The sequence below is a fragment of the Enhydra lutris genome, unplaced genomic scaffold (assembly GCF_002288905.1).
Source record: "Enhydra lutris kenyoni isolate GAN:26980312 unplaced genomic scaffold, ASM228890v2 scaffoldscaffold90, whole genome shotgun sequence".
Lineage (NCBI taxonomy): Eukaryota > Metazoa > Chordata > Mammalia > Carnivora > Mustelidae > Enhydra > Enhydra lutris.
In genome coordinates, this window is record NW_019154174.1 from 5,758,862 (window position 1) to 5,786,243 (window position 27,382).

At 49.9% G+C, this 27,382-nt stretch overlaps 3 protein-coding genes across 5 annotated transcripts in view; all 3 read right to left on the reverse strand.

Annotated features, from left to right (window-relative positions):
• LOC111162325 (MYC associated zinc finger protein) overlaps positions 1-86 on the reverse strand; it is a 5,088-nt gene extending 5,002 nt beyond the window's left edge. For both annotated transcript variants that reach the window (XM_022526684.1, XM_022526683.1), the window contains exon 1: positions 37-86. In XM_022526684.1, coding sequence (XP_022382392.1) covers positions 37-72 — 36 coding nt within the window. In that variant the 5' untranslated portion in view covers positions 73-86. The remainder of the gene's footprint in view (positions 1-36) is intronic.
• A 765-nt stretch (positions 87-851) lies between these two features.
• On the reverse strand, positions 852-14,733 carry LOC111162335 (kinesin family member 22). Of its 2 annotated transcripts, XM_022526696.1 has the most exons (14): positions 14,676-14,733; positions 8,342-8,537; positions 6,889-7,016; positions 6,644-6,798; positions 6,207-6,416; positions 5,895-6,125; positions 5,602-5,755; positions 5,356-5,491; positions 3,321-3,489; positions 2,624-2,792; positions 2,154-2,221; positions 1,229-1,441; positions 1,080-1,139; positions 852-992 (listed from the first exon to the last, which is right to left on the reverse strand). In XM_022526696.1, exons 1-14 carry the CDS (start codon positions 14,731-14,733, stop codon positions 957-959), a joined length of 1,983 nt encoding a protein of 660 aa, XP_022382404.1. In that variant the 3' UTR covers positions 852-956. The 2 variants fall into 2 exon arrangements, with proteins under 2 accessions (XP_022382404.1, XP_022382403.1); XM_022526695.1 differs by having other exon boundaries at positions 852-1,139.
• Positions 14,734-25,154: 10,421 nt separating this feature from the next.
• Positions 25,155-26,572, reverse strand: LOC111162192 (zymogen granule protein 16). The gene is given in 3 exon segments (XM_022526424.1): positions 25,155-25,470; positions 26,194-26,326; positions 26,518-26,572. Coding segments are annotated over 3 exon segments (504 nt in total).
• Between the last annotated feature and the right edge of the window lie 810 nt (positions 26,573-27,382).

Here is a 27,382-nt window from a genome sequence, read left to right on the forward strand (position 1 = left end):
AGGGGGGGTGGGGGGGCGGGGGGAGGGGGTTGTTACCTGGAAGATGAAGCTGCTCCAGTTGCCGGGATCCATGGCGGAGGGAGGGAGGGAGGTGGCTCGCGCTCACCCTGGGGCGGGAGGAGGAGGAGGCGGTAGTGGGGGAGGGGGAACCCAGGGAGGAGGCGCGCGGGGCGGGCGGGAGGGGGGAAGGAGGAGGAGGGTGGGGGGAGCGGAGCACACGGCGCGCGGGGAGGGCGGGCGGGGGGCGCGAGGACACACAAGAGGCTGGAGCGGGCGCGAGCGCGAGCGCGCGCAAGGCCAGCGGGAGGGGGGAGGTACGAGAGGGACTCTGGCGGGAGGAGGGACGGGGGAGCCACCCAGCAGCCCGAGTCGCCCCAAGCGCGAGACCCCTGAGACGGCCGCTGATTGGCTGACGATGGCGCAGGTGGTGGGCGCGCGGAAGACAGGGCGGCTTCTCTCTTCCCCCCCCTTCAAAGATTCCACCCCCCTCCTCTCTCCGCCCGCGGCCGTTATTTCGCGCGCACGCGCATAAAACCGCTGTCGTTGCTGAGCGGGAGAACAGGGGAGCGCGCGCCGGGGGTACGGATGGGGCGGGGCTAAACTCGAAGCGCGCGCCCGCCTAACGGTCGTCGTTCTCAGGCTTTCGCGTTACTTTTTTGTTTCCTTTCGGCCACCGTCCCTTCCCCCCTCCCCACTCCAGCGGTTTATTTACAATCCTGCCCCGCTTCATTCCTGCCTGCTTTTCCCAAAGATGGCGCCCGAAGAAGTTCCGCGGAGGAGCTTGCGGCCCATCCCAAGGGCAATTATACCCCCGGCCCCGCCCCCGCAGTCCCAAGAATCAGGCTGAAACACCAGAGTAAAAATTGTATTTACATGACACGCAGTTATATGAGGATTTAAAGAACAAAACAAAAACATGGCACAGGAAGGAAAGGAGCTGGCAGTCAGGAGGGGCCTCAGCGCTGGCTCGCGGCGAGACCCAAGATGTTCGCCTGCAAGACAGGAGGGAAGGGGAGAGCAGCGTTAAAGCTGGGGGCAGGGCACAGGCCGGAGAGGAGAGGGCCAAGCCGTGGGCTCACCTTCAGGAATGACTCCATCTGTTTCCCGGATATGCCCTCCACGAGTTCCAGGTCCTCCACCTGGAGAGATGGCAGCGATAGGAAGGGGCTTCTCCCCTCCTTCCCCACCCCCCAGCTCCATTCCAGGGCCATCCTCCCTGGGCCATTACCTGGCTGAAGGGGCCATGGAGCTCCCTCCAGCCCACGATGAGCTGGGCCTTCTTTTGGCCAATGCGCTGCAGGCTGCGCAGATCCCGGGCAGAGCCTTCATTCAGCAGATCTAATATTTTTTGGCGCCCATGAGCCAGTAGCTCTGGGCTGATCTGTAGCTCCCAGCAGTCCTCAGCCTTCTCCTCTGACTCTGAAGCATCCAGGGACTCCAGCTATGAGGCAGGGGGAGGTGAGTGACAGAAACAGAGTTTGCTATTCAGCCCATGGCAGCAAACTGCTTTAGACTCCTCTGCCAAAGATAGGAGCCTAACAGCAGCTATCTCCCCGCCCTCCCTAGCCTCTCTTTCCCTCAAGTGTCTGTCCACAAACCCTTCTCTCCAGTCAGTTACTGGGCGGATTCTCATTTTGCCCAATTTGTGAAAGAGTGTTGTGAAGATCAAATGGGTTAAGGAACGTAAAGCATATAGTAAGCTCTTAAATCTGCCTCATCTCTAAAAAGGAACGAATAAGCTCTCTTTCATTCCTAGGAAGGCACACAGAAGGTACTCAGTAAATGACAGCCACGCCCCCCACCCCATCCTCTCAGTTTTTAGGTAATTCTTCCAGTGTTGTTTCATTTCTTGAGTGCTTAGGTCACGTTTCCCTGGGTGTACTCTTCAGTTTGTGGAGTGGGACTCAGGCTACTGTACCTAGTAAGTGGCTGCTGAGGGTGAGAGCCACCAAAGAGAAAGGGAAGTAACAGGTGATAGATACCCTCTCTGCTATTCATTGGAAATGCCCTGAGAGGTATCTCCTTCACATTCCAAGGGTAAGCAACTTGTAAATAGCTGGTGTTTTAACTCCATGGCCAGTGCTCTTCCCCTTAGAGCTCACTACCCTTATTTCTCCACTCCAGCTGTAGCTCCAGCTGCCAGCTGCACTCACCTTTCTCTTCCGGCCTTTCTTCTTCAGGATGTGGATCTCAGCATTTGGGGATGCTGCCTGCTCCTGAACTAAAGGCAAGAATTGTGACCCGGAATCATGGCAGAGGTTACTTTTTGCCCTCCCTTACTTGGGTCTTCTATTCCTGATTCCCCGGTTCCCCTCCAGCCCAAGTGAACCTCTTCTTTTGTGGTTCCCACAAAACTTTTCTCACACCTGTATCTGCCAGTAGTCTCAGCTGCTACTGCATGGTACTCAGTCACGGCCCGGGCAGTCGGCCCTGACCGTACTAAGTGCCTGAGCACATAGCACCAGGGCCCTATTTCAGATGGTCCTCACCACCACCCCCTGCCTTCCCCAGGGTTGCAATATGGTGGGAGTACATGAATGACATGATGAAAGCTGCTCTGAACACCTCCCACCTTTCCAGGATCTGTCATCTGGGCCCTCCTGGCTCCCACAGCCAAACTTACTCAGTTGTAAGGGCATCACCACAGCCTTTTTGAGGGGCTTTGCTACAGTGACTGTGCGGCGGGCAAGCGGTCGGAGCATTGTGGGAGACGAGTTCTCTTTATCCTTTGGATCCACAGCCTCCTGGGCCAGAACCTTGGCTTCCAGTTCTTTTTGCTTCATCTTAAGCCTCTGTTGGAAAGGATCAGAGAGACATGTGACCCAGAACAAACTTTCGGGCAGCTTGAAGGAGGTGGGTTAGGAAAGTGAGTGCGGGGTTCTGAGCCCCTTGCTGGCAGGGCGAGGACCAAGGAGAGAAGCTGCCAGGAGACAACTGGAGCCCAGTATAATTAAGGGCTTTCTGATGATCAGGGATGCTCAGAAGTGGAACAGGACCCTTTGTGAAACACTGAAGGGAAGGGACTATTCAGGCATAAAGTCCTAACTTAATTTGAACTGGGTTTTGGGAAATGACAAGGTCTTACATTAGTTCCTTTGGCCTGGATGTCCACCCCTCATCTCCTCAGAGCTGACCTCAGTTGTTTTTCAAAGTCCCACCACATTAAGGACATTCAAGCAGAAGCCGGGGACAAAGGGTTCCAGTCTTAGGCTAAAAACTAAATGCTGGTGCAAGTTTCTGCTGCCTTTCCCTGTCTGAAGGTGCTCAGATGGCTTCTCTAGGCCCGTAGGAATCCCAGTCCCCATATCCCCCACACTTACCTCAATCTCCAAATCCTTCTCCTCCATTGTCTTCATGAGCACCATCCGCTCTCGCCTTGGGGTGTTCAGCCCGTGGGTCCCCTGGCTCCCCTGGGAGCCCAGCAGACGGTCCAAGCTTAGGAGGCGCTCCAGCACAGCGGGGTCCATGCTACTTAGCTTCTGTAGGGGGCTGAGCAGACAAAGGTTACTCTGCACCTGGCCTGTCTCTCATCACCCTCTCTGCAGCAGCAGGATTCCCCTCATGATGCCTTCTATTGCTATATTCCGGGGGTCCACACTCTGGTGTAAACTTGCTGGGCAACCCTGAGCAAGTCAACCAGACTCTCCAGGTGCTCGGCTTCAGCAGGTGAATGCGGCTCCATCACTACTTGCCCAAGTCACCTCTCAGAGTGCCAGGAGATCTGACAGGAACAAGCGCTTTGTGCACACCTGAGTTCCAAGCCTTCAGGCTCTAAGACACTGCCCCACCCTGCCCTGCAGGCACTCGCTGTCATCACAGAAGGCGGAGACTGTGAGGTGACAGCAAGGATTGTGAATCCATTTCTTTGAAAGAGCCGTTGGGGAAAGATTCACAGTGGAGGTCATCTTCAGCAGGGCTTTGAAAGCCACTGGGGACCAAATGCCAAGCCTTCTTCCCATGGGCAGTAGGAAAGGCCTCTTGGAGCTGAGTCCTGACTTAATCTGAGCATGACAATGCCTAACATTTGTTCCTTCTGTCTAGAATTGTTTCTCTCCCAATTATCATTCAAAGTCAATTGGACACCACCTTTCCCATGAAACTCAACTTGACTATGTAACTTCCTTCCTGTACTGTGAAGCTCCTCAAGGACAGGGACTGCCCTGTTCCTTGGGCCCAAGGGCCTAGGAAGAGCAGGATCAGAAAATCTGGGTGAACACCAGAAGTCATTCCTTCCTGGCTCTCACAGAAGCAGCGAGTCCTTCCTCACCACACCCTGTCCGACCTACTCTGCATCATCTGATGTTCCCCTCTTCTCTCCTTTCCTGAAACCTGAGCCCCTGAGGTCAGGGTCTGACCAGGGCTGATGGGCCCCGTCTCTGGGCTTACCCGGGGTACCTGTCTGGCAGAGACTTTGCCTGTTCACATGTAACACACATCTGCAAGGATGTGTTTCTCTGAATTTATGCACATAGGACACGGGACTGCTGACAGGTAGCTTGAGAGGACAAGATTGAGACGGGGTTCTAAGCAAACACCCTTTCCTGTATGCCATCCAGCCTCAACTGCAGCAGCTCCCCTACCCCCCGCCATTCTAGGGAGGCAACTGCAGTCTTACTTTTGCCGGGTTTCTACCCAAGCCCAAATAAAGCTTCTCTAAACTGTCTAAGTCTGAAGACTAGTGAACAGAAGTGACCTCAGGAGGTCAAGGATTAGTACCTATTCTGCCCCCAACTGCTCTGGTGGCCAGACAAAGCAAGACCCTAAATAGCAGTGACCTAAGGATTTGTGCATCCAGGGCCATGCGGTGGGGCCATCAGAACCAGAGAGAGAGGCACACACACACAGAAGGGTCTAAGTTGAGAGACTTTGGATAGAGGTTAGAAGCAAAGTTAGGACAGCAACGGGTTCCTTGCAGAGTCATGGAGACGCTGGACTCTAATGCACAGACTGAGAGGTCTCAGGGAGACAGAGCTCTTCATCTCTTTTCTCTTTGCTTTGCTCTTATCCTCTAGACATAAAAGGCCTGATCTAGATTACTCCTTGAGTCAGAAGTTAAAGTGCTCATCCTTGAAACAGCTGCTTCCAAATGTGAGGTTTTGCTGACCCTGAAGGGGTTGGAAAGTGGAAAGGGAGGGGTCGGGAGCTCCAGGAGGAGGCTTCCTTCAGGCCCCAGACGGACCGCAGCACCAAGGCTAGAGACAGCTCGACACTTCCAGTGAGTTCAGCAGAGTAGGGCTCGGGGTGAATTCAAGGAGAGAGGAACAAGTTTGCAGCACAAGGATCGGACTACTCTCTGCATCTAACCCAGACACGACAGCAAAGGGGACATCCCCCTGGCCCCCAGCCTCTGCTCACCTGAGTTCCTGGGAGGCTGAGGCTGGAGCTGCTAGGGGCTCAGGACTCCCAGTCTCCTCTTCCTCAGGGCCACGGGCTCTCTTTGCCTCTGACGGGCCAAGCAGTTCTTTCTGGGACAGTTTAACGGGTGCCAAGACTAGGAAAGATGTGGGGTGGGTCAGCCTCTGTGCTGATGCTGGGCAGCTTCAGCACGCTCCCTGGTTGTCCAGATCTGCCCTTTGCACTCTGGCCAGCCCCAGTCCTCACCACGAAGCTGTAGACTCTCATTGGTAAAAGGCCGGTTGATCACCTCCTTGGACCTGGCAGCAAAGTTGAGCGCAGAGACTGTATCTAGGTAGAAGCGTCTCTCGGGGGCAATGTTGGCAATGAGGATGCTGTGGGCTGAGCCACCCAGAGAATCCTGAGGGACGGGGATTGGGCAGGATAGGCAGAGATCAGAAGCCCCACGTTTCCATTCCTTGACTGAAGTTCCCCAGCCTCCCACACACCTGAGAACCTTCTTCTCCAGCCCCTTGTCACCCCGAGAGGGGTGGCCCGACCTGCAATAGGCGAGTCAGCTTGCTGTCTCGGTAAGGCACGCGAGGGAGGCCCTGGTTCAGCGCGTCCACCACCTTGCCCAGTACGAAGAGGGAGGAGTTGATGGCTCCACTTTCCTTCAGCCGCAGACCCTTGTTACCTGTGCGCCGGTTGTCCTCGGAGCCAGCCAAGTCAATCAGATAGAGTTTACCCTCCCGCTGGCGAAATGGGGCCAGACGCTCCCGCTGCTCCACCTGGGGTTAAGAGCAAGGGCCCCCAAACTTAATTCACCCTCTAGGGACTTCCCATGTCCTCCCCCTGTAACCAGGCCTCACCTTAACCAGGAGCACAGCATGACTGCGGGAGGAGCGCTGGTTGAGCCGCGTGGCTCCCACGGTCCGATTTCTACTGGCTGGCAGGAAGTGCTGCTCAAACTCAGCAAAGCTAGTGATGGGCTTCTGCGTGAGGCCCGGAATCAGGATGTTTCCCCGACAGTCTTCTCGGATCACGAGGTCTCCCGATGCAGGGTCCAAGAGGTCTAATACCTGTTGGAGCAGGGAGAGGTAGGGCCAGTTCTCCAGACACAGGCTGCTTACTTCCCGGGCACCAGTCCCCTCCTTCTGCTGGCCTGTCGGAGGTGTACCACCTGCTAACCCAACCTCTGTCTCTCCAGGTCTCGCGTCGTTGCTAGGGCAGAGCTTCATCGTCAAGAACTGGATCTTATTCTCTTTGACCTTTGTCTCTCCCCACACCAAGCAGAGTGGGGCCTCACCTTTTCCTGGTAGATCTCTAAGTAGGACATAGTGACAGAGAGCGCCCATGGCCGGCCCTCGCCACCCTCCTCCCTCGTGAGCTGTAGGAGGTCCATGAGAGCCCGGGGAATCACTCCCGGTTGCTCTGGGCTGCCCAGCATTGTGTGCGTCTTCCCTGGGGAAAGAGTGAAGATTGCTGTGAGATCTTCCTCCCCGCTCTTGAGCCCTCTCAGACCCACAGCTGCTCTCTACCTGGCTCCCTCACCTGCCCCTGTGGGCCCATAGGCAAGCACACTGGCATTCTGCCCTTCCAGCAAGTGCCTGAGGATGGGCTGCACTGATCCAGCATAGATGTCCTGCTGAGAGCTCTTCTCCCCATAGAAGGCATCAAACCTGCAGGCACGAAAGAAAGAGGGAATGACTGGAGGGTTCCATCCTGCCCCAGACTTAGAGGGCAATATTGGCCTCGGATTTAAGAGTCTGTCGCTTTTCTTGCATAAAGACCCTAGAAAGCACGCACTGAACACCTGTTGTGCACCAGTCCCCGTACCAGTGTTAGGAATACAGAGATAAGTCTAACGCCCAGAACTCTGGGGAGTTCTGCAGTCTGGTGGGACAGAAAGATACCCATACTTGGCTATGATTCAGGAAGTGAAGAGGAGGACGCACTAGAAAGAGTAACTGATTCTGCTTGAGGAAAGAGGATTTTGCCAGAGAGAGAGGAGAAAGATATTCCAAGTATCCAAAATAGCATGCAGACAAGGCATGGGGTGAAACGTCAGGGCTTCCTGATCATTTTCCCCAAGACAGCACCCACGGCAAGGAGTATCTGTATATTAGAATGGAGCAGAGGATGTTGCCGATGACAAGAGGAGACTCCACACACCGGTGATCCACGTTCTGTACTCTGGAGAAGCGGTGGCTGAGGCCACAGCAGAGATGAGGTTTTAAGGGGGACTGTGTTGGGGGCATGAGGCTGGAAAGAAACAAGTCAGGTTGCCAAGGGGCTAGGTTGTCAAACGTTTTCTACGAGGAGCCAGAGAGTAAATACTTTCGGCTCCGTGAGCCACAGGATTCCCTTTGGCAGTGGTTCACTGCCGTCATCAGAGTCGGGAGCAGCCACAGACCGTATGTAAATGAACAACTGTTCCAATAAAGCTTTTATTACAAAAAAGACTCCCGGTCAGATTGGACCTGCAGGCCATAGTTTGCCACTCCCAGCCTCGAACAACGAGCCAAAGAGTCTGACCTTTCACTCTCCAATGGAGTTTTAAAGTAGCTGTTGCGCCTGTGAGCTCTTTCCCCAAATCTGGATGGTCTTTTCTCCCACCGCCTAGCTGCAGCCTGGGTTGGCTGGCTGGTCTGTGTCCCCCCCGCAAACCCTTCCTACACCTCTCTGACCCTAGTTGGGGCTCCCCTGCTCACCATTGCTACTCCTTCCCCTTTCCCTCTTTGTGCCCATTTCCCCCACCAGATTGTGGACAGTAATGTGTTTGGTTCAGCCCTCAGCCTTCCCCCAAATATCCTCCAGAGGACCTGTCAGAGTGGGCACCCAGGAACGTGTCTGAAAGACCAAACGAAGGTGTGAGGAACAAAGCTCTGCTGAGGAGGAAGCAAGGATCCTGAAGAAACTTCTGAGAAACCTTGTGGGCAGTGCTAATGTGAGCAGGCCTAGGAGAGAGGAGAGGGGCGGGAGGGCAGAGTGGCCTGAATCTTACTGGTATTTGAGAGTCTCCTGGTGGTTCCTCCAGTTGGCAATCTCTAGGGAACAGCTGTCCAGGCCACGCACACAAGGGGGATCCCCTGTTCCGTCTGTCCCATCCACAAATGGCCGCAGCCGCACAGCCACCCTAACTCGAGCTGGAGGCGGGCGCCGGCCAGCCCCCACCTTGCTTAGCCGACAGCGACCAGCACCTAGAGGAGAGAAAGGAAGTTTTTAGGCATGAAATACAGCAGAGTCTTGCAGGAAGAGCTGCTTGACACAGCTGAGCTCTGAAGGATGAACGGCAGCTTCCCCGGAGTATGGCCGGAAGTTGGGGGAGAGAGATTCTCCGCCAACCGTGTCACGTACTTAGCAAACATTAACATTTAGTAAGCGCCGACTACATGCCAGACATGCTTTAATCTTCACCGTGTCGCTGAGGCAGGTTCTATTCAGGCCATTTTGCCAATGAAGAAGCCCACAGAGGGGCAGCAGCTCTTCTGAACACCGCAGTATGTTATGCCCAGAGCCTGTGCCCATTACAACTTGTGTCATGGCCTACGTTTTGTCTTTTTGCTCCTCAAAAGAAGCAGAGCCTAAAAACAAAACAAAACCCCAGCATCTTGAGTAGATTAGAGACCCTCTTTACCTTGACAGAGGGGCAGGGAAGATGGACTGGAGGTGGATGCTGAGGTCCTGGAGACACCACGGGAAGGCCCAAGGCCCCTAGTTCATTTCAGGGAAATTCTTTCCACCCTGGCTGTACCGTGGGTGGCGGCCCCAGTTCCTTCCTTGCTCTACGAGTAGGTCCAGTGGGGTGTAGATTGTCAGGTTTACAAAAATGACCCAGAAGATCTTGTTAAAATGCAGATTTCAGGGGCGCCTGGGTGGCTCAGTGGGTTAAAGCCTCAGGTCATGATCTCGGGGTCCTGGGACCAAGCCCCACGTCAGGCTCTCTGCTGGGGCGGGAGGAGCTTGTTTCCTTCTCTCTCTCTCTCTCTCTGCCTGCCTCTCTGCCTACTTGTGATCTCTATCTGTCAAATAAATAAATAAATAAAATCTTTAAAAAAAAAATGCAGATTTCAGGGGGTGCCTGGGTGGCTCAGTCGGTTTAGCATCTGCCTTCGGCTCAGGTCATGATCTCAGGGTTCTGGGATCAGGTCCCAAATCGAGTTCCTTGCTCAATGGGGAGCCTGCTTCTCCCTCTGCCTGCCACCTTCCCTGCTTGTGCTCTTTTCTCTCTCACACACAAATAAACAAATAAAAATCTTTAAATTAAAAAAAAAAAAGATTTTGCTTCAGTCTCTGGAATGATGCTTAAGGTTTGCATTTTGTTGGTTTTTTTTTAAGATTCTGCATTTCTAACGAACTGCCAGGTGATGTGGATACTGCTGGTGAAACGAGCTTTGGGGTACAAAGGTGTTGTAGACCAGTATCTTCTGGGGTAGTTGTAAAGATTAAAAGAGTTGGGATGCCTGGGTGGCTCAGTTGTTAAGCGTCTGCCTTCGGCTCAGATCATGACCCCCAGGTACTGGGATCGAGCCCCATGTCAGGCTCCCAGCTCTATAGGAAGCCTGCTTCTCCCTCTCTTACCTCCCCTGCTTATGTTCGCTCTCTCTCTGTCTCTCTCTCCGTCAAATAAATAAATAAAATCTTTAAAAAAAATAAAAAATAAATAAAAGAGTTGACATTAGCCCCCACCCAAACCATCAATGAACTGCCTGACTTTCTGTGCTTCTATTTCCCACCTGAGATTTATAACATATAATTATATTTAAGTGTATATACACATAAAACTTAATGACAGTTTTTCTCTTGATGGGGATTATGTGGGTTTCTTTTTTATGTTACACAATTCTGTAATGCTGTAATGTTTGCATTAAAATAAATAACACTGTGGACATCTTCATTTCAGAGGAATAAGGTTGAGAGGCAGCCCCTAGTCTCTTTTGTCCCAGCTCAGTGTGCAAAAGGCATTAACACGCAATCCTTCCCTAGTGTAAGCTTTCTGTTTGGTTTGCTTCCAATTATTAAATCTAAGTCATTAAGAAAAAGATTATGAATATTTTATCAGAAAACACAAGATAAAACTTTGATAAAAAAGCCTGTTTGGTTGGGGCGCCTGGGTGGCTCAGTGGGCTGAGCCTCTGCCTTCGGCTCAGGTCGTGATCTCAGGGTCCTGGGATCAAGCCCCACGTCAGGCTCCCTGCTCTTTGGGAAGCCTGCTTCTCCCTCTCCCATTCCCTGTGCTTGTGTTCCCTCTCTTGCACGCTCTCTCTGTCAAATAAATAAATAAAATCTTAAAAAAAAAATTTTTTTTAACAACAATCCTCTTTATTTTCGTAAAGACTGAATGAGCTGAAAATATCTTATGAGGAAAGTATTTCTTTGTTTTGTGTTGGAGGATACCACACTATAGTTCACAGCTAACAGCAGAATTCTTTTTTTTTTTTTTTAAAGATTTCTTATTGATTCATTTGAGAGAGAGAGAGAGAGAATAACTGAGCAAGAGGGAGAGAGAAAAAAAATCTCAAAGACTCCGCACTAAGCACAGAGCCCGAAGCAGGGCTTGATCCACAACCGCCAGATCATGACTTGAGCCGAAACCCAAGAACTGGGACACTCAACCAAATGTTAGGTGCCCCTAACAGCAGAATTCCAACCAGGCTGGTATCGGTGGCCAGCACAGAAACAGCAAGACTAAAAGGTGGACAGACGACCCTGCTGAGAATCTTACACACAGCAAGCATCCCCGTAAGCAGATGGCCTACAAGAACTGGGCCTCTGCTTCTTCACCTGACGAACGAAGCCAGGGATTCCACGTTACGGTTTACAAGGCACTTGGGCATCTAGTTTTCATTTGATCCTCATGAATCCTGAAAGTCAGTAGCCAGTCAGTAGACACCTGTAGATGTACCCATGCAGATGAAAAAATTAAGGTGCAAAGAGGTTCACTGACTTGTCAAAAATGCGTGCAGGGGCTTCTCCTTGCCTATCTTTCCCAGGGTTTTTGGAAGAACAGAGAAAGAGGGCAGATACAGAAGCATTTACGGAAGGTTTTTTGTTTTTGTTTTTTTAAAGATTTTATTTATTTATTTGACAGACAAAGATGGCAAGTAGGCAGAGAGGCAGGCAGAGAGAGAGGAGGAAGCAGGCTCCCCGCTGAGCAGAGAGCCCGATGCGGGCTCCATCCAAGGACCCCGGGACCATGGCCTGAGCCAAAGGCAGAGGCTTTAACCCACTGAGCCACCCAGGTGCCCCGCATTTACAGAAGTTTAAAGGGAAGGGGAAGTCTGTGGTGATGTAGAAAGAGCATAGACCTGGGTCAGACAGGTGAATTTAATTTCTAGCTCTAACACTTATTAGATTGTGACCTTGGGCAAATGACTTAACATCCATGAGCCCTGGTTTCTTTGTCTGTAAAATGGGGTGAGGTGGGCCTTGCAAAGGCTTAATGAGAATGAAAATAAGTAACATGTAAACTAGCCTACAGTGAGTAGGTTCATTACTCCAGGTAGGATGGCCTGGGTTCAAATCCCAGCTCTACCACTTACAACTAACTAAATAAACTGGGGGAAATGATGGTCTATTCCTGTGCCTCAATTTCCACACCTGTAAAATAGGAATAAACTAAAATCCGTACTCACTGAGCTGTTAAGGCGGTAAATAAGGTAACTGATGTAAAAGTGCCCAGAATAACACTTGGCACATCGGTAAAAGCTCAGTAAGTGTTTTATCTTATTTTGTATTCATCTTTCACTTTCCAAATGTGGAAGGTTCAGTATAGAGGTCAGGTAACTTGCCTATGGCCAACAGCTACCTAGTGACAGAGCTTCCAATGAAGGTCTAATTCCAAAGTTCATTATATGGGACCCCAGTCCTCCTCGCGCCCCCCCTTGTATGGAACCCCATAGGCCTTGAAGTCAAGCGACAAGTTCTACCTACCAGCTGTGTGACCTTCGGAAGGCTTCTTAACCTCTCTGAACTTCAGTTTCTCTTTATAACAGTACCTACCCTCATAAGATTGTAAGAAGCCACAGAAAGAATGTACACACGATGTTTGGCTCCGTGGCTGGCAGTAGGCGCTCAGTAAACGTTAGCTATTGTTCTTACACTCCTTCACTCTTGCTACTCACTCCTCCAGGCAGCACCAGCTCACGTCTGCCCTCACCATTCTGCAGGTCACCAATGACCTCCTTACCTGCTAAATCCAGTAGACATGCCTGACCCTCATCCCATTTGACTTCCCAGCAAGATCCAATACCCTTGAACTGCTTTCCTTTCCAGTTTCCATGCCAGAGAATGGAGGGACACAGCTCTCTGCTCACCCTAAGTTTCCACCAATCTTAAATGTTTTTTCCTAGGCTCCTTCTACCAGCTCTCTAGCACAGGGTTGCTCAACTTAGGCACTATGACTTTGGGCTGGACAATTCTTTGTAATAAGGTGGTCCTGTGTGTTGTAGGGCGTTTAGCACACATATGCTGGACACATATGACAGTGGCATTCCATGGGCCACCCCCCTCATAACAACCAAAAATGTCCCCAGATATCACAAATGTCCCACAGGGAACAACACTGCCCCTTGTTGAGAACTGCTACTCGGATTCATTTCATGGGCATGGTCCCAGGCTTTCTTGGCTTCAATTACTGTCTTAAAGCTGATGACTCCTAGTCCCTACAGAGCAAGCGAAGGCAGACGCCCAACTGACTCAGCCACCCAGGGGTCCCTAACTCTTCCTTTACTGATGAGGAAAAGGAAAATAAGCCACAGACATCGTCTGTCATTGGCCTCTTTATACATCATAAATAAGAAATCACTTGGGGGGTGCCTGGGTGGCTCAGTCATCGATCTGCCTTCAGCTCAGGTCTGAACCTTGGGTCCTGGGATAGAGCCCCACATCAGGCTCCCTGCTCAGTGGGGAGCCTGCTTCTCCCTCTCCCTTTGCCTGCCGCTCCCCCTGCTTGTGCTGTGAAATAAATAAATAAAATCTTAAAAAAAAAAAATCACTTGGTGGTCTTTTCATCCAGCCGAGGCCTAGTAAACTGCCATCTAACCTTCGAACCCGCTTCCAGTATCACTTTCTTAAATCAAATCCTCCCAGAATATCCAAGGGTTTACTTACTTCAGATTTTGTACTCTCTATAGCAGTTTATACATACCTATCATGGCTTTTCATGATAGTATATATTGATATGACTATCTTTTGAACAGATTATAAGCTCGTCTGGGGAAGGGTCAATATTCTCTCAAGCATTTTTACGATATTTACTATGCAGCAGACACAGTGAGTCTTGAAAAGGTGAGGGACGGTGGGCTTCAAAAGCAACAATGTCAGGTGCTCGGGCATAAGAGTTAAGAGGCTCTAGAGTAGGTCTGCCTGAGTGCAGATTCAGACCCCAATATTTACTAGTCGTGTCAACTCTGAGCAAGTTATTTACCCATCGATGCCTCAGTCTCCTCCTCTGTAAAACAGGGACAATAACAACCAACCACCTCATAGTATTGTGTGACGATTAAATGATTCATCACCATAAAGTGCTTACAACTGTGCCTGAGACCTAGCAAGGGCTCACCATGCGTCTGACATTCTGCCAAAAAGCTTTGTTTCTCCGCAGGGCCTGACAAACACAGGACACTCCAATCAATGACTATGGTGCCGCCATAATCACTGACCAGAACTCAGTGTACAGGAAGAGAGCAGAGACATATGTAAACAAACACATACAAGATTCCGAATGTCCCAACAGCCTTTTCGACCCTAAGATAGCATTGACTTCCAGGGCTAGAGGGAAAGGAAACAGTCCCTTATTTCCCTGCTGCGTGATCTCAGCCCACCTTATGCGGTCAACAAACACCCAGCTGCCGCGAGTCTGAACCTCCGCCAGCCCTCCTCCATCCCCCTGGGATCTCCCCTCATCCAACAGCACGTCTTATACAGAACCCTTACGCAAAACGCGCACCCAGCTCCTTTCTTTTGGTCCTTACGGTTAAGTGTCAGCTACTTTTCGCTCGCTTACTCACGTCATCTCCCGAGATGGGGGTCACTGTCCCCATTCGACAAAGGAACTGAAGCTCACATAGGAGAAGTGCGCTAGGCTCAAACAAAGCTCTAGTGTTGGAATCGGCTCTTAACACGGTCCACTGACCCGCGCGTAGAGCTGGAAACAGTGAGCAGGAAAAAGCCAAGGGGGCTGACCCGCTCCGGACGGCCACACTGCCACTCTCCCCTCCCCTCCTCTGCGCCGTTCCGGCCTCTCCCCGACAAGCCGCGGAGCCGAGACCAGACTCCGTCGCGTTACCCCACCAGGCTCCAGACTTCGGCGTCCCGCGCAGGCCGGGCTCGCGCACCTGAGATCGCCGAAGCCATCTCGCGTCGCCTCAGCTGCCCCATAACCCCCGCGTCCATTCCACTCCCTCCGTTGGCCCGCCTCTCCCATTCGAATTTCCCGGTGCCCCGCCCCCTGTCCTGGGCTCCACCAATCACGCCTACTCGCCGCCGGAAGTCCCTGTTGGAGGCTCTCAGCTATTCCGCCCTCTAGGGTTCGCCTCAGGGACCTGCAAGAAAAAGTTTCCGGGGCGGAGGACGCATGCGCGCAGGTTGGCTACCAGACTGTGTAAGGCACCGCCTCCGCTGCCGCTTGAACTCTGGCAGTGGGAGGAGGCTGGCAGTGGGAGGAGCTGCTGGGCGCGGCTGGGCACTGGACTCCCTGTACCTTCTGGCTTTCGGGTTTCCAGGCATAGATATGCGTAAGTGTAGACTTGTCGCCTCGTTTTTCCCCCTCAGCCATGAATTTTGGTACGAATCAAGCGCTGATCGAAGGCACTCCATCGACTTACCCCCAAAGCTCCCTGAATTGAATACAGTTTTCTCTATATTGGTGGCAGAAGGGGTGATTATATGAAAAAGGAAGAGGGAAACACGGGTTATTCTAAGTGAGCTTCATTTTCTGAAGTTTCTTGCCTCGGGTTGTTTCGCGCCCTGTGGGGTGGAGGGGGGTCTTTTTTGTGGATTTCAGGACTTGAACTCAGTGCCAGTCAACGGTACTTTACCTTCTGGTCACTTCTGTCACTCCTGGAGGTCTGGACCACGCTCTCTGCATGTAGACAGTCATGATGGTGCACTCACCTCTTGCTGAGCCCAGATACGCCAAGTGACCTATGTATCGTTTTATGTCAAATCTGAGCGCAGGAGACCAGCGCCGATGTTATTTTGTAACTCAGCACATCTGAGTGAGAGTTAAAGGCGTGTTCGGTCTTTTAGCTTGTCGTTTTCACCACGGTTCCACCCACCCCACTCCTGTGGTTCACTGGTCTGTGAAGTAGCTACCTGTTCCTTCTGGAAGCTTAACCAGGGATGAATATTTATCTTTGAGCTCCTGGTAGGGCCCTGGCTTAGAGATTAGGTCCAACCCATTAAAAAACAAAGTTAAGAGACGCCTGGGTGGCTCAGTCGGTTAAGTGGCGCCCTTGGGCTAGGGTCATGATCCCTGTATCCTGGGATCGAGTCCCACATCGGGCTCCTTGCTCGTCGGTGAGCCTGCTTCTCCCTCTGCCACTCTGCCTGCCTGTGCGCTTGCTCTCTCTCTCTCTCTCTCTCTCTCTCTGACAAATAAATAAAAATGAAATCTTTAAAAAAAAAAAAAGTGTTAGACCAGTGGTTCCCAAGTTTTTTGGCCTTGGAATCCTTTTACATTCTTAAAAAATGAGGCACCAGGGGTGCCTGACTGGCCCAGTTGGTGGAGCATGCAACTCTTGATCTCAAGATTACTTAAAAAACAATTTATAGATTTTTTCAAAAGACTTTATTTATTTATTTGACAGACAGAGATCACAAGTAGGCAGAGAGGCAGGTGGGGGCCGGGGGGCGGGGTTTGGGGAGGGGGGAAGCAGGCTTGCAGCTGAGCAGGGAGCCTGATGGGGTCTGGATCCCAGGACCCGGAGATCATGACCTGAACCAAAGGTAGAGTCTTAACCCACTGAACCATCCAGGTGCCCACAATTTACAGATCTTAAAAAAAATAAAAATTGAAACCCCAAAGATCTTTTGTTTATATGGGTTGTGTCTATTCCATAGTTACTGTATTAGAACTTAAAACAAATTAAAAATATTTATTCATGCACTTCAAAACTGCAGTAACAAATCCATAGAGACAGAAAGTAGATCAGGGCTTTGGTGAAAGGGTGAATTATGACTATCGCTATTAGGTATGGAGTTTCTTTTTGGGTGATAGAAATGTTCTGGAATTAGTGTGATAGTTGTACAACATAGTGAATATACTTTAAACCACTGAAGTGTACACCTAAAAATGGTAAGTTTTATGTTGTGTGAATTATATCTCCATTTACTTTTTTTAAAAGATTTTATTTATTTGTCTGAGAGCAAGAGAAGGGGGAGCAGCAGGCAGAGAAGGCTCCCTGCTGAACAAGGAGCACGATTTGGGACCAAGTCTCGGGATCCTGGGGTCATGACCTGGGCCAAAGGCAACCGCTTAACCAACTGAGCTATGCAGTCCCTTTATCTCCATTTAAAAATCTGCTTGAGGGGCACCTGGGTGGCTCAGTTATTAAGCATCTGCCTTCAGGTCAGGTCACCATCCCAAAGTCCTGGGACCAAGCCCCACATTGGGCTCCCCACTCAGCAGGAAGCCTGCTTCTCCCTCTCCCACTCCCCCTGCTTGTGTTCCCTCTCTTGCTATCTCTCTCTCTGTCAAATAAATAAATAAAATCTTAAAAAAAAAAAAGAATATAAATAACATTTTAATTTTAAAAGTAACTTTTCCAAAGGAAAGAAAAAAATAGAAGAATGGCACTGTTTTACATTTTTACAAATAGAATGTGTGGCTTAAAAGAAAATAGCTGTATTCTGCCATCTGCTTGTGCATTCAGGATGTTGTGATACCAATTTGTCATATAGTTTCTTGAAAACACCGCATTCTCAAGAAAGGATGCAAGGGGAAGAGGCAGATGGCATCCTAGTTTTATTATGAAAATAGCTTTGGCCTCGCATGTGCACACACACACACACACACACACACACGTGTCTCAGGGGCCTCCAGAATTTCCTGGACCACACTTCGGAAACCACTGACATAAAGCTTTCCGCAGTTTGATTTTCCCCACACTTCAGGAAGGGCTCTTCAGGTTTTCATATCTGTTGCCAGTCCCCAGATATTTGGTGAGATACCTGCCAGAAGTGGTGGAAAGATGTCAGGAGACTGGGACTCCTGAGGTTGAATAAATAGCTTAGGTACAGACCCAGGGTAAAGGCTAGCCTCCTTGCCTCTGTTTCCTCAGGTGTTAAAAGGGAATAATGGTGGAATCTGCTTTCTTGGGTTGTCTTAATTGGGTTGAGAAATGGAGTCGTTAAATACCCGGCAGGCCAGCAGGAGAAGAGAAAGAAGCAGTGGATTTTTTTTTTTTTTTAACTTTCTTTTTTTTCCCCTTTTTTAACTAGGCCCTTAGGAAGCAAAGGAGAGCAGAGCAAAGTCATGTAGCATTTACACCATTACAACGGGAAGGAGACTAGTGAGCCAGGCGGACCGGTCTGTTCTTCAATCCTCAGAATCCTAAGTGAGGCAAAGCAGCAGTGACTGAGAAGGGAATTGGCGCTGGAAAAGAAAGGACCAGATCTGGGGGGCCTGGTGGGGAAAGAGAACTCCTGAGAGAGATAATAGAGCCCCTCGGGTGGCCAGGAAGCCTTGCCAGTCTGCCCCAGGTGGGGAAGCTTTGAAGGCTGCTGTGCCTGGGCTAGTTTGATGTACTCGCTGGAATGAGGCTGGCCCAGCAAAGGATTCCAGCTCTGAGAACACAAAACAGAGTAGTATATTAACATTTCAAACAAAACAAAATATTGTAATCCCTAGAGCAAGGATTCTCAAAATGTGGTCTGGGGGCCCCTGGCCACCGCAGAGTTAAAATGATTTTCATAATAATACTGAAGTCATTTGCCTTTTCACTCATTTCCTCTGGGGTATACAGTTGAGTTTTCCAAAAGCTCCGTGCAATGGCAGTGTGAATGCAGAACAGGCTTCACTAGTTGGTGGCGAAAAGTCACGGAAGAATGGTTGCCTTTTGGGAGTTGGGGACAGGAAGTGACAGGGAAGGACCCAGAAGGAATTGGGGGGGGGGGGTGATGTCCTATGTATCTTGATAGAGGGGTTTGGGTTCAACAGGTATATACATTTGACAGAAATCATGTGCAGAATCTTGTAAGGTTTTGTTTCTAAGGTGTTTGAAAATCACCGACGTGTGGATAATGCCCAGATTTTGACGTCAGAAAGACCCAAGTTTGACCCTGACCTTGATCCTGCCGGCTGCTGTGTTTGTGACTTGGAACATGATCCAGCAGTTAGCAGAGTGCCTGAAGCTTCACGGGCACCTAATAAGTATTTGCAGTATGAGCGAAGGAAGCCATGTAATCTTTCAGACACTAGTTTGTGCTAAGTCTGAGAATGCTCCTTTGTTTTGCCCAACTAAGCTTTATAGGGTTTCCGAGTGAGTTTTCTTTGATGGCACACTGATGCAGAAAAGAGGGGAAAAACCAGGGTTTGCTCGGTTATTACCTATGGGGGAATGAGCACAAGTTGGAGGCTTGGAGGGGTGGAGACACAGTGATCCGCGACACGTGCCACTGTACCTCTCAAACCTACAAACACAACTGATTTCAGTCTTTGGTGACGTCACTGGTGACGTCATCCGAAACTGAGACTACGCTTACTACTTTCCAACAGGACCTTTGTCACAATTAAATGAGGGACTTTGGCAGAGTGCCTGGACTCCTAACGCATGATGCAAAGTAAGCGTATGTTCCCCTTTTCCGTGTTCCGTCTCGCCCTGCTGTTTTCTCCTGTATTTGCCGTCCTGCCGCAGCACTCACAAGTCTGCGTGCTAACACTAAGGATCGCCTCCTCTCATTGGCCGGCCTTGAAGTTATGGGGCCCAAAACTTTCTTGAAACCCACAAGCTGTAGGCCGAGGGGAGCCTTCGGTTTCTTGGATAGTCGGGTTCTGTTGGTGGTTGTCGTTCACGGATTTGACCTTGGCTGTCTCCTGGGTGACTGTGTTAGCCAGGCAGATTGAGGTTTCTCTGCTCCCGGGAATGCGCAAGACGCCTGGCACGGTCTTTCCTGAAAATGGCTCTTTCCCCGCTACCCTCTGCAGTGGGAGCTGGAGGACTCAATTCCAGCCACTGTGGAGTTCCTGATGATCCAAAGGAGGAAACAGTCATAGTTATATTATCACCCAATTAATTTGGTTAATTTGGTGGTCGACCTGCTGTAGGGAGGAACTTTTTTGTTTTGTTTTGCAATATTTTATTTTATTCATTTATTTTAGATTTTATTTATTTGAGAGAGAAAGAGAGAGGGAGAGTACAAAGGGAGAGTGGGAAGGAGAAGCAGACTCCCTGCTGAGCTCGGAACCCCATGAAGGGCTCTATCCAGGATCCCTGGGATCTTGACCTGAGCTGAAGGCAGACGCCCAACCGATTGAGCCACCCAGGAGCCCCTCAAGATTTTATTTCTTTCTTTTTTTTTTTTTTAATTTTTGTTTATTTGTTTGACAGGCAGAGATCACAAGTAGGCAGAGAGAGAGAGAGAAGGGGAAGCGGGCTCCCTGTTGAGCAGAGAGCCGGATGCAGGGCTTGATTCCAGAACCCTGGGATCATGACCTGAGCTGAAGACAGAAGCTCCAACCCACTGAGCCACCCAGGCACCCCTCAAGATTTTATTTTTAATAATTTCTACACCTAACGTGGGGCTGGAACTTAACAACCCTGAGATCAAGAGTCCCATGCTGTACCAACTGAGCCCACCAGGCACCCGGGGCTGGCAGAGGGGGACAAGGTGATGAGGTGTGGGGAGAGGTGTCCTTTTTGAGAGATTGCCTTTCAACTCCAAGTTGCCACCAGAGGAACTGTGGGCTCTTTGTAGCTTGTGGGCCTTGGCGTCCTTCATTTGGGGCATGTTCCCGAGCACTCCCTACTTAGGGGGACCTCAGCTGTGCCCCTGTTCCAGGCCACCTCCTTCATATACATAGCTCAGTTATCCCTATATGGCATTCAACCAGTGCACAATGAGGCCAGTTGTTTTCATGTAACAGTAAAGTAAAATTAAAAGTAACAGTAAAGTAAAAATTAGATTTCTAGGATATATGAGCTCAATACGTCTTAGAAAGCACATGACCCAGAGAAGCTCATTTTACAAATGGGTGATTGAAACCCATAGAGGTTAAGGGATTTGACTGAGGCTGTGTAGCTGTGCGGGGAGGTAGGACTTAGCTGTCCCAAGTCTCTGGACAGTACTCTTGTCAACTCATTGTGACCTTTAGAAGCAAATAGCTAAGTTCCCAGCATTCCTCAGTAACCGATTTATCTGATTTTGGTCAGCAAACTCCTTCACTGCCTGTGGTTGTACTGACTCCTCACCCCAGCCCTCCTAGGGTTGCTCAGGTGCAACAGGTAGTTCCAGGTCAGTTTGACTAGGGCTGTAGGAGGGCATTCAATCAAAACTAACCTAGGTGTTGCGGTGAGGATGCTTTGTAGAGGCAGTTACCATCTACGATCATATGACCTCAAGTAATGATCCTGGGTCAGCTGGGTGGGCCCCATCCAGTTAGTTGAGAGGCTTAAAATAAAATAAATAAAAAATAAAAGCAAAACTGATACTGCATGATATCCCTTATGTGTGATACATGCTACTCTTGAGCTCAGGGTGGTGAGTTCAAGCCCAGCCTTCAGAGTAGAGATTACTTAAAAAAGAGGGGAGAAGGCACCTGGGTGCCTCAGTGAGCTAAGTGCATGCCTTCGGCTCAGGTTGTCCTGGGATCCAGTCCCCTCTGCCATTCTTGGTTGTGCTCTCTCCCTCTCTCTCTGCCAAATAAATAAATAAAAATCTTTTTAAAAAAAAAGTGAAACACATAAGAAACAGTAGGATGTGGTTGCTAAGAGCTGGGAAATATGGGAAATGGGGAGATGTTGGTAAAAGGGTACAGACTTTCCACCGTGTCGCATGGCGACTTTAGTGGAAAATACTGTATTATATGACTGCAGTTTGCTAAGAGAGTAGATCTTAGGCATTCTCACCAAAAAAAAAAAAATTTTTTTTAAGGTAACTATTGATAAAATAAGATATGGGAAGTGCCTGGGTGGCTCAGTCAGTTAAGCGTCTGCCTTTGGCTCAGGTCATGGTCCCAGGGTCCTGGAATGGAGCCCCACATCCGGTTCCCTGCTCAATGGGGAGTCTGCTTTTCCCCTTCCCTCTGCCCCTCCCCCTTGCTTGTGCATTCTCTCTTTCAAATAAATAAATAAAATAGTTTCTAAAAAAGAAATAAATAAGATATGGGAATGTAATATACAATGTAGGGGGTACAGTTAATGATATTGTAACAATTTTTTAAAGATATGAGTTATTTTATTATTTATCATTATTATTTGAGAGATAGAGTGAGCATGAGCAGGGGTGGGGGAGGAACAGACGGACAAGCCAACTCTGCTGAACACGGAGGGCTCAATCTCACGATCCCGAGATCACAACCTGAGCCAAAACCAAGAGTCGGATGCTTAATGGACTGCACCACCCAGGTGACCCGACCACTTCATCATGTATATAAATACTGAATCACTATGTTGTACACCTGAAACTAATACAATATTGTATGTCAATTATTCTTCAATAAAAAAAATTTTTTTAAGGTAACTGTGAGGTGATGGGTGTGTTAATGAGCTTGACTGTGGGAGTCCTTTCACCACGTACATGTATCAAACTGTCACATTGTATACTTCAAAAATATTAGAATTCTATTTGTCAATTATACATCAGCAAAGCTGGGAAAAAATTTAAGAAAAGTTACTAAATGTGTAAATTTTGATAACATAAGACATTAGTTTACAAGGAAGTGAAAGAAAAAAACTGCGGTTTCCCTGAGGAAAAAGAAATTTCACCTATGGACCGCAGCACACCCTCCTGCCCAAGAGTTCCCGGACGGCCAGCCCGCCCTCCAGATTTTAGACTTGCCTCATCCGCCTCCACATCTGGGGAGCCAAATCTCTGCAATAAATCCTGTCATCTCTAGGGGTCACCTCTTTGGCTCAGTTGGTAGAACTTGTGACTTAATCCTGGGTTTGTGAGATCAGGCCCCGTGTTGGGTCCCATGCTGGGGATAGAGGCCGCTTAATATTCACTCTCCCTCTTCCTCTGCCCCTGCCACCCTAAAAATTAATAAATTTTAAAACAAGGCTAATTTTTCCTTGTTCTCCTCATCTCAGAGAGGATCCCACTCTTTCCAGTTGCTGATACTAGACATGGCAGTTCTTCTAGACTCTCCTCCTTCACGTACCTTTATGCGTTCATGGGATCAAGTTCTCCGGAGTCCACCTCTGCTGTGACTCTCTCAAATCCCTCCCTCTCTTCTCTTCCTCACATTGTTGCCTTTCTTCTCTGATCTAGACCTATTAACTAGTACCCTGCTTCCCTTTCAATCTGTTTTCCCCACTTGTACCAGAAAAAAATGACTTTCTTATAAATCTTATCAATCCCTTGGGAGAAATTTTGGCTAAATGGCTTCCTGGAGCCCATGAAATCAACAATAGTTTTAGCGTGACGTTCATGGCTCCAGCCTCTCCATGACATCTCATCTTTACCAGTTGTACTTTGCATTTTAGCTGTGTTAAACCACTTTTCATTTTTGTATGTTCGTATTTCTGCATAACCTGGAGCCTGCGCCCAGGACTGGGCCCCTGTACACATGTGCACACACGTACACACACACACACAGAGACACACAGACACCCTCCCATCACCAAGTCTTCCCCTCAACTAGAGGAAGAGAACCCAACTTTCAGTGGTCTTTGTATTCCAAAGCACCGAGCAGAGAATATTTGATAAATGATTAGCTCAGTTCAGCAATTTTCAGACTTTATAAGTAAAGAAAAATTTTCTTGAAATCAAATCTGATACAAAAGCCTAATATAACTAGGCAAAAGCCAAGAATCCCACTACTCCATCCCCTTCTGCTGTTTCTGCCTCTTAGATGAGAGCGTGGTCCAACCCCCCCCCCCCCCCCCCCAATCCACCCCCACCCGCCTTGGGTGAAAGCGCTGGTTTAAAGCCCATCCTGAAATTGACCAGATAGCTGCTGTCAGACTTGGCCACACACAGGAACAAAGTACTAACATGCTAGGACATGGATGAACCTTGCAAATATACCCAGTGGGAGAAGCCAGACACAGAAGGCCACGGTATTGTATGATTCCTTCTACTTGAAATGTCAGGAATAGGCAAATCCATAGAGACAGAAAGTAGATGAGTGGTTCCAAGGGGCTGGGACAGAGGAATGGGGAGTGACTGCTTAACGGGGATGAGGTTTCTTTCTGAGCTGATGACAGTATCCTGGAATTTGAGATGATGGTTGCACCATCTGAATGTACTAAAAACCACTGAAATGACACACTTTAAAAGGGTGGATCTTAGGTGCTTTATATCTCAGAAAAAAAAAATTACAGTGACATAATTATTCCATTCTGTGGAATTGTTTGAGAGGAAGAAAGAAATTGTTATAAAAACAAGCTAGATACGAGTTTGCTTCTGTAATGTTAACATTTCCTTTCTTTTTTTTTTTTTAAATAACATTTCTTTCTAAAACATGTAGGGATGTCTGGGTGGCTCAGGCAGTGAAGCCGCTGCCTTCAGCTCAGGTCATGATCCCAGGGTCCTGGGATCGAGTCTCACATCAGCCTCCTTGCTCCACCGGGAGCCTGCTTTTCCCCCTGCCTGCCATTCCCCCTGCTTGTCCTCTCTCTCTCTCTCTTTCTCTCTCTCTCTCTCCGACAAATAAATAAACAAAATCTTTAAAAAAATAAAACTAAAATTACGTGGACATACTTGTTATCTTTGTCTGACTGGAAAGAAATGATCCCCCTGAGGTCAATCAATCTTTTGGGAGCACTGAGTGACTTCCCCCACCCCCAACCACCACCACTGAAAGACAAAACAAAAAATTGTTCACAATCTTAGGACTGGCAACTAGAGTCTGAAGAATTCTCTTCAAAGTAACAAATATCCTCTCTGTATCTATGTAGCCAACAGCAACCCTCCTGTCCCTGGAAAGCCACGATGGAAATCCACCCCTCTGGTCATGCCCTTTCTTGAGGACAGTATTGGCTGAATACAAGGCGTCGGGGAGGTGATGGCTTCTTAGGGAAGGAAGCCCAATTCTTCACGAGCTAAGCTAAGCAAGGACACCGGTGCTGCTGGGCACAGGTGAGGGGCAGCTAAGCAGGAGTAACGTAGGCCAAGCTTCAGGACTCAGGTGGATTCTGGGAAAGAACAAAGGAAAATGGCCCAGGCCACAGACAGCAAGTGAGTAAGGTCAAGGGCCTTTTGGTGGAAAGGCATTATCTCAAGGGGAGAGGAGGGCTAGAGAGTGGAACATCTGGGACTTGGGCGATAAGCCACAGCTAGTCCTTACCCTCAGCCACAGAACCCCAGTTTGGGTAAACAGTCCCAGAAGCTCTCCTTGAAAAAAAGAGTTGGTACAAGCCCGAATCTTATCTCTTCTTGGTAACTTTCGAAGAAAAGCCCAAGACTCTTAAACCTCTCTCTCTCTCTCTCCCTCCCACTCTTCCCCAGAGTGACATCCCACAGACAGCCAGAAACAAGACCCGCACCTCCAGAGCCCAAGCCGGGAGGCTGATCCCGGCTGCACAAACCCACACACACAAGCGGTAGCTATGTCCTTTTATTTTTTTTTTATGGAGCCATGTGGATGAGGTTAGTGGTAAAGACGTTCTCCCACCCCCACTGCAGTGCCCGGCCTGGGACGAGCCTGGGGTTCAGCAACTGCTACAGTCACTGGGGTAGGCGTCCCAGTGCAAGCCAATGGCATCGATGAGGGAACCCGAGCGGCCACTGATGAACCGGAGTACAGTGTTGGGGTACAGGGGGACGGCATTGAAACTCGTGCCTGTGTCCTTCCCAAAAGGCAGGTAACGGCCCTTGTCAGTCACGAAGACCAGCTTCCTCAGGTAGTACTTGTACTTGCCAGACACCTGGATCACTGACTCCCCAGGGTGCAGGAAGATCTCCTCCATGTCTCCCCGGGTGCCCCCCACGTAGTCGCTCCACACCTTGCCGTAGCGGACCTAGAGACTAGGGGCCGGGCGGGGAGGGAAGGAAGACAGACACTGAGTGGGGTGACCAGGATTCAGGACCTCTTGGCGTACCCTCCAAGACCCGCCAACCGGGGACAGGGGTGACAAGTCTCCTGCCAGTCCCACAGCGTGTGAGGGATGAGGGAGCCCTTGAGATCATACAGGGAACTTCAACTCATTTTGCCAAAACACACACAGGCTCAGAAAGGAAAAGTAACTTAGCCAGAGTCAGGCAGACCAGACCAGTGCTGGAGCTTGATTTTGGGAACTCTAGATTCCCGCTGTGCCGGCCACCACACCCCCACCCCCCTGCCACCCCATGCAAAAGGAGCAGAAGGAATATTCTGGAAGCCTCTCATGAGGGCAGACACTTTGTTGTCCCAGGATGTAGTCCAGGCTCAGAAGATACACATTTTGGGGGAGAAGCATCAGCAAAGAGGGAGGATGCCCGAGGGGGCTTACGCCTCCGGCGGGGGGGTCGGGGGCGCCAAACCAGCCAGCTTCTAGGCCCCCGAGCAGCCATGCTAGATGATTTGCCCAAGGTCACGTGTGCTGGGGGCTCGAGGGCTGGTTGTGGCAGCGCTGGCCTCAGATCTCTTTCACATACCATATTATCCCTGGGACTTGTTGACTGGAACAGACGTGACCCCAAGTGACTGAGAACTTTCCAGTTCAGCAAGATCAAAGGATCCTCAAACCAGAGAAACGCAAAGAATCTTACCCTACGATGTAGTATCTGTTGACCCGGACACGGATGGCGGTGATGGGGCCTTCCAGCTGGTAGCCAGAATGAGAGAATCGCTTTCCTCCACCGCCTCCATACTCTCCACTGTAGGAGGAGGCCCTAGCCTGAACTGGAGGGGACAGTAGGAGTCGGAGGAAGAAACCTCAGGAGCTGAGTTTCTCCCCACCACCCCAGTACCTCCCACAACTCAGTGCCCACCACCCCAAGCCAGCCTCTGAAATTCAGCCTTGGCCACCAGCATTGCAGAAGGCTGCCTTCCCATGATGCTAGTGCTGGGCTCCTGGCTTCTTTCTCACTTACTGGCATTGGCTGAGGCTGGTGCACAGAGAAGGGCCAGAAGAGTGATGGCCAACATTCTGGGGCTGAAGTGGAAAGAAAGCAGAAAGTCAAGGCTTACCCTTTTTCCTTTGGACTTCATCTAGCCAGGCATCCCTGACCTCCAGCTGAGACTCAACCTTCTTTATCCTTCAACTCAGACCTAACTGACCTAGTCTTGGGCTTGGAAAGGATTGTCCCTAATCTCCAGTCCTGCTCCTGGAAGACTATCTACTGTGTCCTTAACCCCTCTGTCCTCCCTGGTCTGGAGGTAGCCAACTCCCTTCTTCTATCCCAGATCAGAAGATCAACCCTAACCCTCTATCTGGGCCAAGCTGTGTTAAGTCCTGTTCCCTCCCAGCACGAAGCAGGAAGAGAGTTTGCAAAGAAGTGGAGACCGTCTCCAGATCATAGGGATGGTTGAGTTTTCCAACCAAGAGTCTGAGCATGACCAACTGAAATCTGCCTGTGATGGACTGGCTTGGCTTAGGGGACATCCAGGGCAGAGGTAAAATTCTTAGCTTCGCGCTGGTCTCAGATCAGAAGGAAAGGAGCATTTTAGAGCTGTGTCTGTGTCACCTGGGGAGCAGAGGTGATGAGAGACAAGACTGTGCCACCATGAGCATCAGAGAAGTTCAGGCAGAGGTGGACACACTGAGAGATTGCAGGGGGAGTTTGGACCGGCTCAAGATGATAGATTTCAGGGGCGCCTGGCTGGCTCAGTGGGTTAAGCCTCTGCCTTTGGCTCAGGTCATGATCCCAGGGTCCTGGGATCGAGCCCCGCATCAGGCTCTCTGCTCAGCAGGGAGCCTGCTTCCCCCCCTCTCTCTCCCTGCCTCTCTGCCTACTT